The sequence below is a fragment of the Rhamphochromis sp. 'chilingali' genome, assembly GCF_963969265.1.
Source record: "Rhamphochromis sp. 'chilingali' genome assembly, chromosome: 5".
In the NCBI taxonomy this organism is placed as follows: domain Eukaryota; kingdom Metazoa; phylum Chordata; class Actinopteri; order Cichliformes; family Cichlidae; genus Rhamphochromis; species Rhamphochromis sp. 'chilingali'.
In genome coordinates, this window is record NC_137932.1 from 21,261,912 (window position 1) to 21,277,872 (window position 15,961).

General features: G+C 38.5%; 2 protein-coding genes across 2 annotated transcripts in view; both read right to left on the bottom strand.

The window, feature by feature from the left end:
* Positions 1-15,961, bottom strand: part of LOC308397092 (uncharacterized protein) — a gene marked incomplete at both ends in the record, with an annotated part of 535,410 nt that overhangs the window by 392,631 nt on the left and 126,818 nt on the right. The window lies entirely within an intron of this gene.
* LOC308397275 (solute carrier family 22 member 2-like) lies at positions 7-13,710 on the bottom strand (the record flags this gene model as incomplete). Its single annotated transcript, XM_080883106.1, has 12 exons — positions 7-119; positions 450-549; positions 2,568-2,680; positions 2,760-2,868; positions 2,958-3,172; positions 3,252-3,352; positions 3,637-3,751; positions 5,074-5,242; positions 5,482-5,636; positions 7,953-8,056; positions 8,213-8,260; positions 13,360-13,710. 12 exons carry the CDS (start codon positions 13,708-13,710, stop codon positions 29-31), a joined length of 1,671 nt encoding a protein of 556 aa, XP_080739232.1. The 3' UTR covers positions 7-28.

Genomic DNA, 15,961 nt, shown 5'->3' on the forward strand with positions numbered 1-15,961 from the left:
CCTTGTGTTTGGGTGAAATAAAATGTAATCATTCAGTAGTTGTTTCCCTGTTTTTCATCTGATCTTCAGACTTCAGAAGATTCTTCATTTGATGATTTTCTTCGTGGCTCCGCTTTTTCCTGAGAGAGAGAAAACATTTTGACACTACACCCACAAATAATGCATAGTAAATGTCTATTGAGATAAGTTTCCTTATCAGTTACAATGAAACTTTAGTACAGACTTTCTTTGAATTTTACGTAAGTTTTACAAAAAGAAGTGATGAAAAACAAATGCTAATTGTAATGCCTTTAAAAAGTAATATGAACTCAGAAGAAGGATTACTTTACTCATTAATATAACAAGTTATACACAGTGCTCTTCATATGGACCTCTGGACTAATACTTTAGCTGTACTCAGTAAACGGGATTCTGAATGTGTTATGACTGAAAAAACTGGGACATTTTACCAATTAGGGAACTCAATATCATCAATGGTTTCAGGGAGAGGTACTCCTTTGGTTTCAGGAAGTAACAGCACCAAACCTCCAGCTATGATTGCCACAGCGCCTGTACCAAAACAAGATGCAGATGATGTCAGTGTAATTGCAAAATTATTTTAATTATTTCCTACAAAAAAAGCTAAAGACTTTTCAATTTCCGATATTGTTCTGTTTTTTAAATTTAGTGTGTCATAATCACACGTAGGCTAGTAAAAATATATATTTCTGACTCAAATTGTTGTTGATTAAAAACTAAATAAAAAGCTTTTAACATCTTTGTAATAAATAAAATATCGAATGAATAAACAATTATCACTTTTTAAAACACTCAGGAGCTCCTACAAAAGCATTAAAGGAACTGGTATCAGTATAAAACATTCTCTGAGCATTTTAGTTAAACATTAGCTAAAAATATTGCATTTAATGAATTACTTGAATTATTCACTCCAAAGAATAGTTACACAGGCAGTTAGTAACATTGTATTATACTGTGTGGATGGCTCAAACTCTGGACAGTGGGCTCTATAAAATGAACTGAAACTTGTAATTTAACAGATTACTTCCTTTGAATAACCTATAAGATGTTAAATTCTAGTTTACTGCTTCAGGAAACATCCTGAAGTTGTTGTCGAAAAAATACTGGCTAAAGTCGGGTGACAAAAAAGGACCATTCACAGTCAGCAGCCAGTACAACCATTACTCAAACCTGCATGAACATTATTCTATAACTGATGTAATTCAACAACACTGTGAGTGCCAAAATATTTTTTGTAATTTCTTTGTAGTTTTACATAAGTAAAAATTCACATTAAGTGATGAAGGGGTTTTACAGCAGCAGTAGACTTTTTTAAAAAAGTTTTAAATGTTTTTAAGGACAAATATGGCAAATCGAAACATAGTGATGCTATATTACTACTAGATTACTACTTACTACTTTATTCCATAAATAGTGTCACTGCTTTGTGAAATTATATCTGATCCATTTGTTTTTCCTTGTTAGGATCTGTTATTAAGAGTACATTATTAACATTTTATGGATGTTTTTGAAAAGGTAAATCTATGAACTTGATTTGTTACCTTTTAAAACCCAGTTACTAGTTTTATAAAAAAAAAAAAAAAAAAGTAATAGTTGCTATTTATTTTTATTATATTAAATATGGATAAAATATATAATATGTTATTAATTAATTACAATGAACAAAACTACTTTTCTGCCATTTTAAGCCTAACTATTACATTACATGCATGTTTGAATATATCATTAGGTAACTGTGTAGCTTTTATCCATGTAAATGTGTTTTATTTATCACATACATTCTACAGAAGAAATCCTATACAGCCCATACGGAAAATCTCTGACATATTTCCCCCAAATCTTAATTTTAAAATTTTTTATCAGTATTTTTCTGGCAACCCATCGGCAAAGTAATATTATGCTTTCAGGGGTTTTGTTTGTTTGGTTTTGTTTTGATTTGAGGGAGAGGGACGTTCTTATAAATATAATAAATAACAAACAGCTGAATCTTTATCTAAAATTGGAAAACTCAAGAGATGAAATCCAGACTAAACCTGCTTGTTCAGCTGCATCTGTACTCTTTAATTCTAGTAACATCTATGTGATTTGGTGAGAGTAAACACCTTTAAAGCAAATGTCAAAATAGATACATTTCTCTAACATTAGTTCATCCATCCATCCATTCGCTTCCGCTTATCCTTTTCAGGGTCACGGGGGGTGCTGGAGCCTATCCCAGCTGTCTTAGGGCGAGAGGCGGGGTACACCCTGGACAGGTCGCCAGTCTGTCGCAGGGCCAACACACAGGGACAGACAACCATTTGCACTCACATTCACTCGCACATTCACATTAGTTGAGCTATGTACATAAAATACAGAATATTTTTTGTACGTATTTTGTCTGTAGATTCATCCTTTTCCAAAATATATTAGTGGCAATGTAGAGCACAGTCCTTAACATTCTTAAGAATTCAGCCTGAGAAGACATAAATATGAGGTTTTGCACCTTTCATCTAGTATTTAACGTTTTTTTTTTTCATATACATGCTTACTGGTAAACATTATAAACCCACCAAAGATGATGAGTGGCAGTTCCAGCCAGATAGCAGCCAGTCTGTACAGCAGGAATGAGGACACAATGCCTCCAACATCACACAGAGTAGAACAAACAGACACTGCCAGGTTCCTGTATTCAGTCAAAATGATGGAGAGATAAACACAATTTCCTGGTTATAACTTCAGCAGGTTATAATTAGTTTCCTCACCTGACAAATGTGGGGTAGAGCTCTGTGTTAACAAACACCACCATCTCAAAGGCCATGGTGATCCCCAACCGACCGATACAGGCAACCGCTGTCTTTAACCAGAACAAGCCTGAGATACACACAGGAAGTCAATAACCAATGGGTACCAGGGTGGTGACCATGTCTGTGTTTTCTGTACAGTCTATGCATAAAACTCACTGTCAGGAATGAAAGCAGCAATGAAGCACGAAGCTCCAGCTACGATATTCGCAGTGGCGAATGGGAGACGCCGGCCAATACGTTCAATGGTGAAGAGGATAAGGAAGGCGGCAGGAAATTCCACCAAGCCAGAAATGAGAAAGTCAATGTAGACGTTTCCTCCTGCTATCCCCAAGCGCATGACGAGGCCTTGATAAACCACAGCACTGGTGAACCTGTGCACAACAAACACAGAGGTTCAGCATCAACTGCATGTAGGCAAAAAAAACGTGTGTGATTTCAGGCAAGTCTCACCAGTTGAACATGAGGATGAAGGTGTGCTTTCTCATGTTTGGAGTTCTGATTAGGTCCAGCAAAGAGGCAGAGGTAGACTCACCTTCACCATCAGTCAGTGACTGGGAAATAAAAACATGGAAATGTGAGATTAAAGCAGGATTAAAAAGTGTCATAAAATAATGGTAGAAATAAGGAGTTAATAGGTCTTAATGTTTCCTGTTAGTGGAAATGAAATGTTAGAGAATAGTTTTGGTGATTTTCTTTATCTTTGTCAACAAATTCCATTAAATACTAAAATCAGCAGTAAACTGATAAACATATTTGGTGAATATATTGTTCCTTTAGTCATTGCTATCTATAAACTCTTAAATTGTTCTGTAAGTGAACTATTTAATCGGCCTACCTCCGTATTCTTGAACAGTGTCCTGTGGTTCTCTCTGGCCACAGCTTCAGTGATCTTCAAAGCTTTGGAGGAACGGTTCTGAGAGATGAGCCACCTCGGAGACTCTGGGATAAACCTGAGAAACAAAGAAGTGTCTAAAGGTGCAAGTCTGTAGATAAAAATCTTAACTGAAAAGATTTATACATTATTTAGGAGATGAGGAGCTTTTTAACTCCCTGGAAAGTGACTATGGTAAATATGCAAGGTGAAAATGGTTATTATTATGGAACAAGTAATTAAACCAGCATATTAAGCTCATAGCTCTTTTGCACATAAATCTATTTAATACTTAATTTTTTTTGTCTCCATGTATTTATTCATGATATTTTTATTTTATCTATTTGTACATGTTAACCGGCATCTGCGTGTGGACAGCAGAGAAAGAATTTCATTGTACAGAGAGAAGCTTTTTCTTTGCACACATGACAATAAACACTTTGAATCTTGACTCTGAAACCACAGCAGGAGAGGAAGAAGTACTACATCTCCGTCCACCTTGCTGACTTCCATAACCTTACTTCTTGCTTTACTATTTAAAGGCCAGAGTGCTTCCTGCATCAGCACAGAACAAAAGCAATGAGATACATCATATATAAACCATAGTCCCAAAGATAATGGGCAGTTTTTGTTTTCCTTTTACTATAATAAATTTAGTGGGAAAATCTATTTTGATCTAAAAGGGAAGCACCATCTCATGCTAGAAGTACTGTAAGTCTTGTTTCCTGATCCAAACTCACATACCACTTTATTACGTAACCTGCATATATGCCTATTTGTGCAATTATCCAAACAACTTGCAGTAGTGCACAAAATCCTTGATTAGTATCCAATTGATTAGTATCCAAATGTGTGTGCAAGGAAAGCCAAAAACAGGTTTGAGGGTCTTTTCGAGACAGAGGCGAGGCTGCCATCTCGCGCCATCGGCCCCTCTGGCCAATGGGCAATATTGATAACACTATTATGTGAAAAAATGACATAGAGTGTTGGACATTTCTGAACAAGTACAGATCTAAAATTTTACATAAGAGTGATGAAAAAGTGACTAGTAGTTCATTTCAAGTGAGCATTTTTTTCTGGATGATCACGCCATGTGGACTGTCATGTCCACATGGCGTGATTGGTAGTCCAATGCCTTGCCCCCGACTCCCTAACCCTTACTGTGATGCAATGATTGCCTCAGAGATCAGGCGATCAGCATGCTGAACACTGGAATATTCATATATACATATATATATATATGAAGGTGACGCACTGTCATAAATGCCACTGGTCATTTATGAGCGCAAAGGCAGGCACAGACAGATGTCTGTTTTTGTTTGACATTGTCATGTGTACACGATGACAATGTCAAACAACATTGAGATTTTTTTTTTCTTTTTTGTTTGTTTGGTTTTTTACCAGTAATAACACACGAAGAGCACGTAGGGCACAGTGAAGGTGACCTGGAGCCAGCGCCAGTCTGTGATAAAGTAGGCGAGCAAAGGAAGGATGAGGAGACCCACACTGAAGAACATCTGGTACAAGATACCCACTGTTCTCCTGTACTTCACACCAACAATCTCTGTGACTAACAGAGGGACAGGAATGGTATTAAAAGTAAGACAATTTTGTTAGAAACAAAACAATGTGACATGCAAAAATAACACAAGTATATAAATTCCACAAATGTAAGAAAATTCTTGCATTATTCACCTAAAAATAATTTGAAAATGTATGATCAAAAGTTAGGCCGTGTCATTTCTACACAGTTAGCTATGAAAATGCCTCAGAGAAAAAATCTGTTTCAGAAAACATGGAGATGATTACGCAGCACATATGAGGTCATCCAGCCTCCTTTGACACTGAAGCCAAGGATGGTCCTGAACACAAGGATGGAGATGTAGTTTGGCGATATAGCCACTGCGATTCCTGCTACTGCATTCAAAATGTTGGACACCAAGAAACTGATCTGCCTGCCAAACCTGCAGAGTGAAATGGAAAATACATCAGGTGGGGATTTGTTGAATGAATATTATTTTGAAAATAATATATTCACTCCAGGACACATCAGAGCCACAAGTCTAGCCACAAGAGGCCTGCAGGAGTGTGCCTATTCATACCACACAAACATGCCTTCATGTGTTTCAGGGGTGTTATAGTTATATTTTTCTATAAAACACAGTCGTAATTATACAGGGTGGGCCATTTATATGGATACACCGTAATAACATGGGAGTGGTTACTGATATTAAAGTCCTGTTTGTGGCACATTAGTATATGTGAGGGGGAAAACTCCTCAAGATGGGTGGTGACCATGGTGGCCATTTAGAAGTCGGCCATCTTGGATACAACTTTTGTTTTTTCAATAGGAAGAGGGCCATGTGACACATCAAACTTATTGGTAATGTCACAAGAAAAACAATGGTGTGCTTGGTTTCAACGTAACTTTATTCTTTCATGAGTTATTTACAAGTTTCTGACCACTTATAAAATGTGTTCAATGTGCTGCCCATTGTGTTGGATTGTCAATGCAACCCTCTTCTCCCACTTTTTACACACTGATAGCAACACCGCAGGAGAAATGCCAGCACAGTGTGGAGCAGGGAAATTATTTTACTGCTATTGTTAAATAATTGTCATCATTACCATTGCATTAATAATATAATCTGGAGTTTATATTGCATTCAGGGGTTGAACAGTGTGTGTCTTTCAGAAAGGCTAAAAGTCACAGGCTGACAGGAAACAGGCTTGCAGAGAGTTTGCAGAAGCAGGAAGTTATTTTGAGCAGCAGGCTAAGACGAGGCTTTAACAATGTAACAGATAGCTTTAAGATGGCCTTAAGATGTTTATGATGATGTTAATTTTGTATTTCAGGTGCAGTTATGACTATTTTATACACAATGCATATCTGTGCTTATTAAAGAGTTGGAGCTCGGTCAATTAATTGGGGGTCGGAAGCTTTGTTCGGCGCGATGTCCGGACAATCTATTGTGCAAGTGACTTGGAGCCATAGAAGGAATTGCAGTACATGCTTACAAAACACTTATATATCAGGTCATTTCATATTAAGGTTTTAGTAGAAGTTCTTGGTTAAAACATTTATTTAGTAGAAGACATACATATAGTCTCAGTGAGCCTCTGGTCTGGTGAAAGGTCAGAAGTGCAACAGGTGAATTGAGAAAGAGCATGTGAGGTCGTGACACACACACATGAGTTAAATTTATTTAGAGGAGAGATTAGTCATGTCTGGTTGTAACTGCAAAAGTGTCTCGGTAAAAGAGGAACCGTCCTTGTTGTCTCGGCAAGAAAGAGGAACAATTTACTTTAAGACAAGAACGGAAAGTACCAGCCATGAAAATAGAAGATGATCTTCTGGGTTAAAAGCCATTGTGGTGTTGATCTGATCTATGTATAAAATGTATCTGTGACGCATGAAGGGGCGTCAGTAAACAAGCCCTGACGGTATAAAATCTGTGTATGCTTTGAGGAAGTCGGAGATCACTTGCTGTCGGCGTACAGAGTGTTCTTCCCACACGTGTGTAGTCATTAAAATCATTGTTTGACCAAGAGCTTCTGGACCATGGGTGGTTTGTACTCTCCCTCCTCAATTTTGAACCTTAACAACAGGCATCAAGTGTCCGTAGTTTCAGGTGCTGCACATCTCGTATCTTCACACCATAGACAATTGCCTTCAGATGACACCAAAGATAAAAGTCTAAGGGGGTCAGATCGGGAGACCTTGGGGGCCATTCAACTGGCCCATGACAACCAATCCACTTTCCAGGAAACTGTTCATCTAGGAATGCTCGGACCTGGCACCCATAATGTGGTGGTGCACCATCCTGCTGGAAAAGGGTGTCTTGCATTGAAATCTGCTGCAATGACCCGGTTACTGCGTTCACCAGATATCAACACAATTTCAATCCGCTCCTCACGTGTTAACCTCGACATGTCAATGGCTGTGAACAAAGAGAAACTTGTAAATAACTCATGAAAGAATAAAGTTACGTTAAAACCAAGCACACCGTTGTTTTTCTTGTGACATTACCAATATGTTTGATGTGTCACATGGCCCTCTTCCTATTGAAAAAACAAAAGTTGTATCCAAGATGACCGACTTCTAAATGGCCACCATGGTCACCACCCATCTTGAGGAGTTTGCCCCCTCACATATACTAATGTGCCACAAACAGGACTTAAGTATCACCAACCATTCCCATTTTGTATCCATATAAATGGCCCACCCTGTATATGTTACCTGGCCAGCACAGTAAACTTGATGGTTGTTGGAGCCTCACCTGTCAGCAAAGTATCCAAAAGCGAAACTGCCAACCAAGAAGCCCACATTGAGAGTAGACTGGAACATGTCCACCAACCATCCATCTGAACACACCAGATTGAACTGAAAAAGGAACAAAGACATTTTTTCATGTCTATATGAAAACTTCCAATTTCACTTACATACCTGCACAGTTTAGTCAATTAATACAGAGAAATTTTAGGGAATTCTCTTAAATCTAAATCAACTTTGTTAAGTTTACGCAAACTGTCTTCTCACCTCTGTGACGAAGGATTTCCTGCCTTCATACTGATACTCCCAGCTTTCCTGAAAGACAAAAAAAGTAAACATTTAATCCAATACGGACAGTTTAAACACTTCACACAAAGCTTTTCAGTTGTCTTTTGCTCAAAGAAGTCGTGCCATTAATTAATTCTTCGATCTTAAATATGATCAACCTATCTCTAATGATCGGCTATGTACCACAGGCCTTCAAGCTAGCTGTAGTTAAACCTTTACTCAAAAAGCCATCTCTAGACCCAGCAGTCTTAGCTAATTATAGGCCAATCTCCAACCTTCCTTTCATATCAAAAATCCTTGAAAGAGTAGTTGTCAAACAGCTAACAGATCATCTGCAGAGGAATGGTTTATTTGAAGAGTTTCAATCAGGTTTCAGAGCTCATCACAGCACAGAAACAGCTTTAGTGAAGGTTACAAATGATCTTCTTATGGCCTCTGACAGTGGACTCATCTCTGTGCTTGTCCTGCTAGACCTTAGTGTAGCATTCGATACTGTCGACCATAATATCCTATTAGAGCGATTAGAACATGCTGTAGGTATTACAGGTACTGCACTGCAGTGGTTTGTATCATATCTATCTAATAGACTCCAGTTTGTTCATGTAAATGGAGAGTCCTCTTCACACACTGAGGTTAATTATGGAGTTCCACAGGGTTCAGTGCTAGGACCAATTCTGTTTACATTATACATGCTTCCCTTAGGCAGTATCATTAGAAGACATAGCATACATTTTCACTGCTATGCTGATGACACCCAGCTCTATCTGTCCATGAAGCCAGATAACACACACCAATTAGTTAAACTGCAGGAATGTCTTAAAGACATAAAGACCTGGATGGCCGCTAACTTTCTGCTTCTTAATTCAGATAAAACTGAGGTTATTGTACTCGGCCCTGAAAAGCCTAGAAATATGGTATCTAACCAGATTCTTACTCTGGATGGCATTACCTTGGCCTCCAGTAACACTGTGAGGAACCTTGGAGTCATTTTTGACCAGGACATGTCCTTCAATGCACATATTAAACAAATATGTAAGACTGCGTTCTTCCATTTGCGCAACATCTCTAAAATTAGAAATATCCTGTCTCAGAGTGACGCTGAAAAACTAGTTCATGCATTTATTACTTCCAGGCTGGACTACTGTAATTCATTATTATCAGGATGTCCAAAAAGCTCACTGAAAAGCCTTCAGCTAATCCAAAATGCTGCAGCAAGAGTCCTGACAGGGACTAGAAAGAGAGAGCATATTTCTCCTGTTTTGGCTTCCCTTCATTGGCTTCCTGTTAAATCCAGAATTGAATTCAAAATCCTGCTCCTCACATACAAGGTCTTGAATAATCAGGCCCCATCTTATCTCAATGACCTTGTAGTACCATATCACCCTATTAGAGCACTTCGCTCTCGCTCCGCAGGCCTACTTGTTGTTCCTAGAGTATTTAAAAGTAGAATGGGAGGCAGAGCCTTCAGTTTTCAGGCCCCTCTTCTGTGGAACCAGCTTCCAGTTTGGATTCGGGAGACAGACACTATCTCTACTTTTAAGATTAGGCTTAAAACTTTCCTTTTTGCTAAAGCATATAGTTAGGGCTGGACCAGGTGACCCTGAATCCTCCCTTAGTTATGCTGCAATAGACGTAGGCTGCCGGGGATTCCCATGATGCATTGAGTTTTTCCTTTCCAGTCACCTTTCTCATTCACTTTGTATTAACAGACCTCTCTGCATTGAATCATATCTGTTATTAATCTCTGTCTCTCTTCCACAGCATGTCTTTTATCCTGTCTTCCTTCTCTCACCCCAACCGGTCGCAGCAGATGGCCGCTCCTCCCTGAGCCTGGTTCTGCCGGAGGTTTCTTCCTGTTAAAAGGGAGTTTTTCCTTCCCACTGTTGCCAAAGTGCTTGCTCATAGGGGGTCAAATGATTGTTGGGTTTTTCTCTGTATCTATGAAGCGCCTTGAGGCGACTTATGTTGTGATTTGGCGCTATATAAATAAAATTGAATTGAATTGAATTGAATTGTTTTTCGGACATTTGTCTTCCCCAATGGGAACAGGCTCCAACTAACAAGTAACTCTGTAAACTGTAAGGTTTCGCACTTTTAGAAGCCTTGTGTTGCTTACAACACAGTGTCTTACCTTTTTCTTGTTGATCCGTACTGAATACAGTGAGGCAAAAAAGTATTTAGTCAGCCACCAATTGTACAAGTTCTCCCACTTAAAAAGATGAGAGAGGTCTGTAATTTTCATCATAGGTATATTTCAAATATGAGAGACAAAATCCAGAAAATCACATTGTCTGATTTTTAAAAAATTTATTTGCAAATTATGGTGGAAAATAAGTATTTGGTCAATAACAAAAGGTCATCTCAATACTTTTTAATATACCCTTTGTTGGTAATGAAAGAGGTCAAATGTTTTCTGTAAGTCTTCACAAGATTTTCAGACACTGTTGCTGGTATTTTGTCCCATGCCTCCATGCAGATCTCCTCTAGAGCAGTGATGTTTTGGGGATGTCGCTGGGCAACACAGACTTTCAACTCCCTCCTGTCACGGCTGGGCAGCAGTCGTGTGGTGAATTGAGAAAAGGATCCAAAATGCAGGCACTGGCTGGGGTGCGAGTGAGTGTTTATTTACAGAGGTGATAAGGTGACAAAAACAGGAAGAGCAGAGCGGAGAGTAAACAAACCTAAACTGGGGAAAACTAAAGAACTAAACTTAAACCAAACACGCACGGGAGGAGGAACAAAATGCACAAAGAAAGATGGCGGAGAGACGCAGAATGAACACCGGGTTACACAGAGTAATGCAGACAGACATGGCGTTAGACAGACAACGCAACAGAGAGCACAGGAAAACACAGGGCTTAAATACACAGGGAGTAATCAGGGAATGGGCCACAGGAGGGAGACACAGCTGGGAGCAATTAGGCTAACGAGACAGGGGAGCGGTAAAACTGAACACACTGACATGAGACATGAACTTTCAGAATAAAACAGGAAACTAAGAGACACAAAGAACCAGACAGGACACTGAACTTGACAGGCAGACTCATGAGCAGACACAATAACACCATGGACAGACAGAGAGAACACAGGCAGGCATGAAACAAAAACACTAACACATAGCAAACCTAAACAAAAGACAAAACAGAATAACCGAGAACAAAGAATAATATAAAGAAACACAAAACACAGAGTCCTCAGACTCAGGACCATGACACCTCCAAAGATTTTCTATGGGTTAAGGTCTGGAGACTGGTTAGGCCACTGCAGAACCTTGAAATGCTTCTTACGAAACCACTTTTTCGTTACTCGGGCGCTGTGTTTGGGATCATTGTCATGCTGAAAGACCCAGGCACGCATCATCTGGAATGCTCTTGCCTCCTTGGGAGGTTTTCAGTCAAAACCTCATGAAACATGGCCCCATTCATTGTTTTGTTTACATGTTTCAGTCTTCCTGGTCCCTTTGGAGAAAAACAGCCCCAAAGCATGATGTTTCCACCCCCTGCTTCACAGTAGGTATGGTGTTCTTTGGGTGAAACTCAGCATTCTTTCTCCTCCAGACATGACAAGTAGAGTTTTTACCAAAAAGTTCAATTTTGGTTTCATCTGACCATATAACAATCTCCCAATCCTCTTCTGGATCATCCAAATGCTCTCTAACAAACTTCAGACGGGACATTTACTGGCTTAAGCAGAGGGACACGTCTGGCACTACAGGATTTGATTGATTTCTTCACACTAAGCTGCTTACCTTTTGCAGATTCAGTCTTCCCAGCCTGGTGCAGGTCTACAATTTTGTTTCTGGTGTCCTTTGACAGCTATTTGGTCTTGGCAATAGTGGAGTTTGGAGTGAGTCTTTTATGCTGATAAGTTCATACAGGTAACGAGTGGAGGGCAGAGGAACCACTTACAGAAGAAGTTACAGGTCTGTAAGAGCCAGAAATCTTGCTTGTTTGTAGGTGACCAAATACTTATTTTCCACCATAATTTGCAAATAAATTATTTAAAAATTAGACAATGTGATTTTCCGTTTTTTTCATCATTTTGTCTCTCATAGTTGAGGTACACCTATGATAAAAATTACAGGCCTCTCTCATCTTTTTAAGTGGTAGAACTTGCACAATTGGTGGCTGACTAAATACTTTTTTGCCCCAGTGTATATGGACAAGGAAAATTGTTTTCTTTGGTTGTATTCTTAATAACTTATTATCTACCCATTATTAAACATTGCCAACTCAGGTGCTACTGAGTAGAATGAATTAAAATATATGAAGATTAACAGAAAGCAAGAGATATTCATTCATACTCATAGTGGCATTTTGGAGCCAGCCTCAAGTGTCCATTAGAGGAACTTTAGTATTTGGCACTTTGTTTTCTTCATGGATGACTTTTCTTCAGTCACCAGTGGCTGAAAACTAAAAGAAGTGCACTGGGGGTAGAGTAGGCCCTGAGCACAGAACAAGCAAGAACAATGTGTAGAATCTAAAACCATAGTAAATGTCTGTTGCGCTGATTCAAATTATTTTAACGCAGTGCTCAGGGAGATATCTGGTCTCTGACTCATCCGCAGAAGGAAAGCGACGAGTCCTAACATCCAGTCAGTCTCATAAGTAAAAATAGTGTAAACTATCTTCAGCCACAAGGGGTTCTACAACAGATGGTCTGTCCCCCACAGAGTCGTATTATCAACATCATGGAGTCTGTGTGGGACTGATTACATCAAAAGCGGCTGAGAGAGCAGAACACAGAACAGCTCTGTGAATTTCTCTAACATGCTGGAACAATCTACCAACCAAAAAACTGTACCTTGAACACTTTATCTTGTGTAAAAGTAGTTAAAGGCTGTTTTGTTTTGTTTTGTTTTGGGGTTTTTTGGCCTTTCCATAACGTCACTGATGAACAAAAACATTAAAAAAAAACATTTTCAGTCTTCTTTTTGTTTCTACTACCTATAACAGCACTGAATCCATTATTTAATGCTCAAGACTGACATTATTAAACTATAAAACTATAGTTAAATTATAAAACATCACCCATTTATCTACGTAAACTGTGCATATGAAACTATACATGAAACTATATGAAAATTATACATAAACACTGTGAAAAACAGTCATATAGGAACTGACCTTGCATGCTGTAAGTGGGACTCCACTCAGGTCCAGTTCCTGTGTGTCACAGGTCAGCTCTGTGGCATTCCAGTCCACCTCATACTGCTCGCAGGTGCTGTGCTGCACCAGTCCAGAGTTATTGACCAGAGGCACCGTCAGTCTGCGACTGTCTGTCAGGTTCCAGCCGCATGCATGCCTCCTCTCCACCACTGCAGGGTCCCGACACCAATGATCAGGGGTGAAACCCTGGAATACGATGCCGACGTATACCCCTGCAAAGGGCAACGACAAGAGGCAGAGCAGGGCAAAGATTCGCCTCTGACAGCGGCCAAATGACCCGGCTTCTTCCAAGAGGTCATCAAAGGTCATCCTTACTGTCGCAAAGTTTAAGAAATCAAGTCAAATCTTGTTCTGTTCAGCAAACCATGGATCAGTGCAAACTATCAGAGTCCCTTCAGGGGTGCTTAGACCTCGTGCACCTCACACTGGTCGATCCACAAGTCCAAAGGGGCCAGATGAAACACAGCTGGGTAACAGCGTGTTACTGTTTAATAAAGTCAAACACAGGAAGAAAGCAGGATTATGCAATTATTAAATGTATGTCTTCTTAAGGAATGCTTGAATGGCCTTAGCTTCAATATTTATGCACGATCATCACATCACATGACACGGATGGTCAGCTGTCTTTTATTTTTCTAAGAAAATGGTGTGACGTGTATTAACTACACAATAAAAATGACTGTGTTTGAATCACTCTGCCTCCATCCACTGTATTCCTGGAATTTGTAAAAAAAAAAAAAATGTATATATAGAACAGTGTTACATTAAACAGTACATATTTATTTTCTTAACCGAAATCAAAGAAGTTTATAGAATTTAGAGAAAAATTAACTTGATTAAAAGAAGTTGAGCAAATCAGAGAAATCTCTGTCTGGCCTTCTTCACCTTGGAGCAGCTGCTCTGTGCCCGACTCTGTGTTTAGGCCCAGGGACCGTGGATAAATACACAGACATGTTTGTGGATATTGTTGTAAGTGCATTTATTGACTTCAAGGCATTCACAACCCGCTAACCCCAAAGTTTAACCTTCACAAGTAAGTGCCAAACCCTAACACTAATGTAAAATGAATTCTATCTTACATTATAAAACTAATTCTTCAAAGAGAGACATTTAAATGACAGCCAAAATATTTTGACTTCTAAAAGACTGACACCTGAAAAAATTTTATGAATACTTAAAAAATGTATTTTCTTCCTTCTATAATTGTTGCATCTTTGTAGTGTGCAGTGTGTGTTATTCAAACTTGACATTGTTACTAACACATCCTCACCATCATTTTCATTTTCTATGTAGTGATTTTGATCAAAACCACCTTTGAATGGTCTTCATATTAATAAAGGTTATGAGCATTTTCTAAGTCCTTCAGAAAAACCAGGGTTCAGTTAAAGACATGTACATTTCATGTCCTTAAAAATGTTACTATTGTGCAGTGATCTGTCAGTGCATTTATATTAAGCAACTTCTCATCTATTTTCATTGTCAATGGCAGTGTCTGCTATTCCTGCACCACAGTAGAAAGAAACAATGACACACAGTTGATTGTTGACTTTTATGATACAATTAGACTGAAGCTGGAAGCTGCGTGGAGAACCCTGATTTTACTGAAATATCATTATTATTATGAGGGTTTTGATAGGATGTGTTTTTCTTACTTTAACCTTTCTTAGGTAGCATTAGGATCATCATATGATCATATGGTCTCATGAGTTGTCCTCTGTTACATACTTTGTTTTTCAGAAACATTACTACCATTGTCTTGTGTATGTCACATGTAAGGTCAGCTGTTTGTTGTGCTCATGTAAGATTTCTCAACTCTTACTTCTATCATATTTGTAAATTGCTTATATCACAGATTTGAACAAAATTAAATTAAGCCAGATTAATTCCAAAGACTAGGCTGTGTTTCTTTGGTTATAATAAGAAATCGTCTCATCTTCCTAAGTTTTTAATAAAACAGATTTCAAACATCCAGCCAGTTTTAGAAAGATTGCCTCTTCCTGTTTTTGCCTCCACGCCATTATAGACTGTATAGAAAAGATGGACATAGCCAGGAAACAGAAAGTGTTGGGTTTTTTCCACAGTCTCGAATTCATTATTTGCTGCACAGCAACATCTTGTCAATGATAAAGTAGTCACACCCTATCACTCAATTAATAAAAACTAAACTAAAATGAATAAATAAACACTGCAACCAAACAGAATTCAAAACAAAAAATAATAAAGACACAAAACTATTCTTGTTTTGACTCAAACCTTTAGCCTATATTTTGTTATACAAAAGAGATGAAAGTGAAATATAAAAAGAAGATAATAAACCTTTATTAAGATAATAAACCTTTATTATCTTCTTCACGTGCTACCTGAAGAGTCAAAGTTTCCAAAACTTTACAGGATTGGCCGAAGAATAATTAGTTCAAAAGGCCAGTCGTTACATCTGAGAACAGATAAATTCTTGAGGTGTTACATGCACTCCAGCTGTGTTTCATAACGATGCAGCAGAAAACAATTAAATTGCTGTGTTTTTAATCACATTTTTTTTCTTCTGTTTTGCTCCAAAATC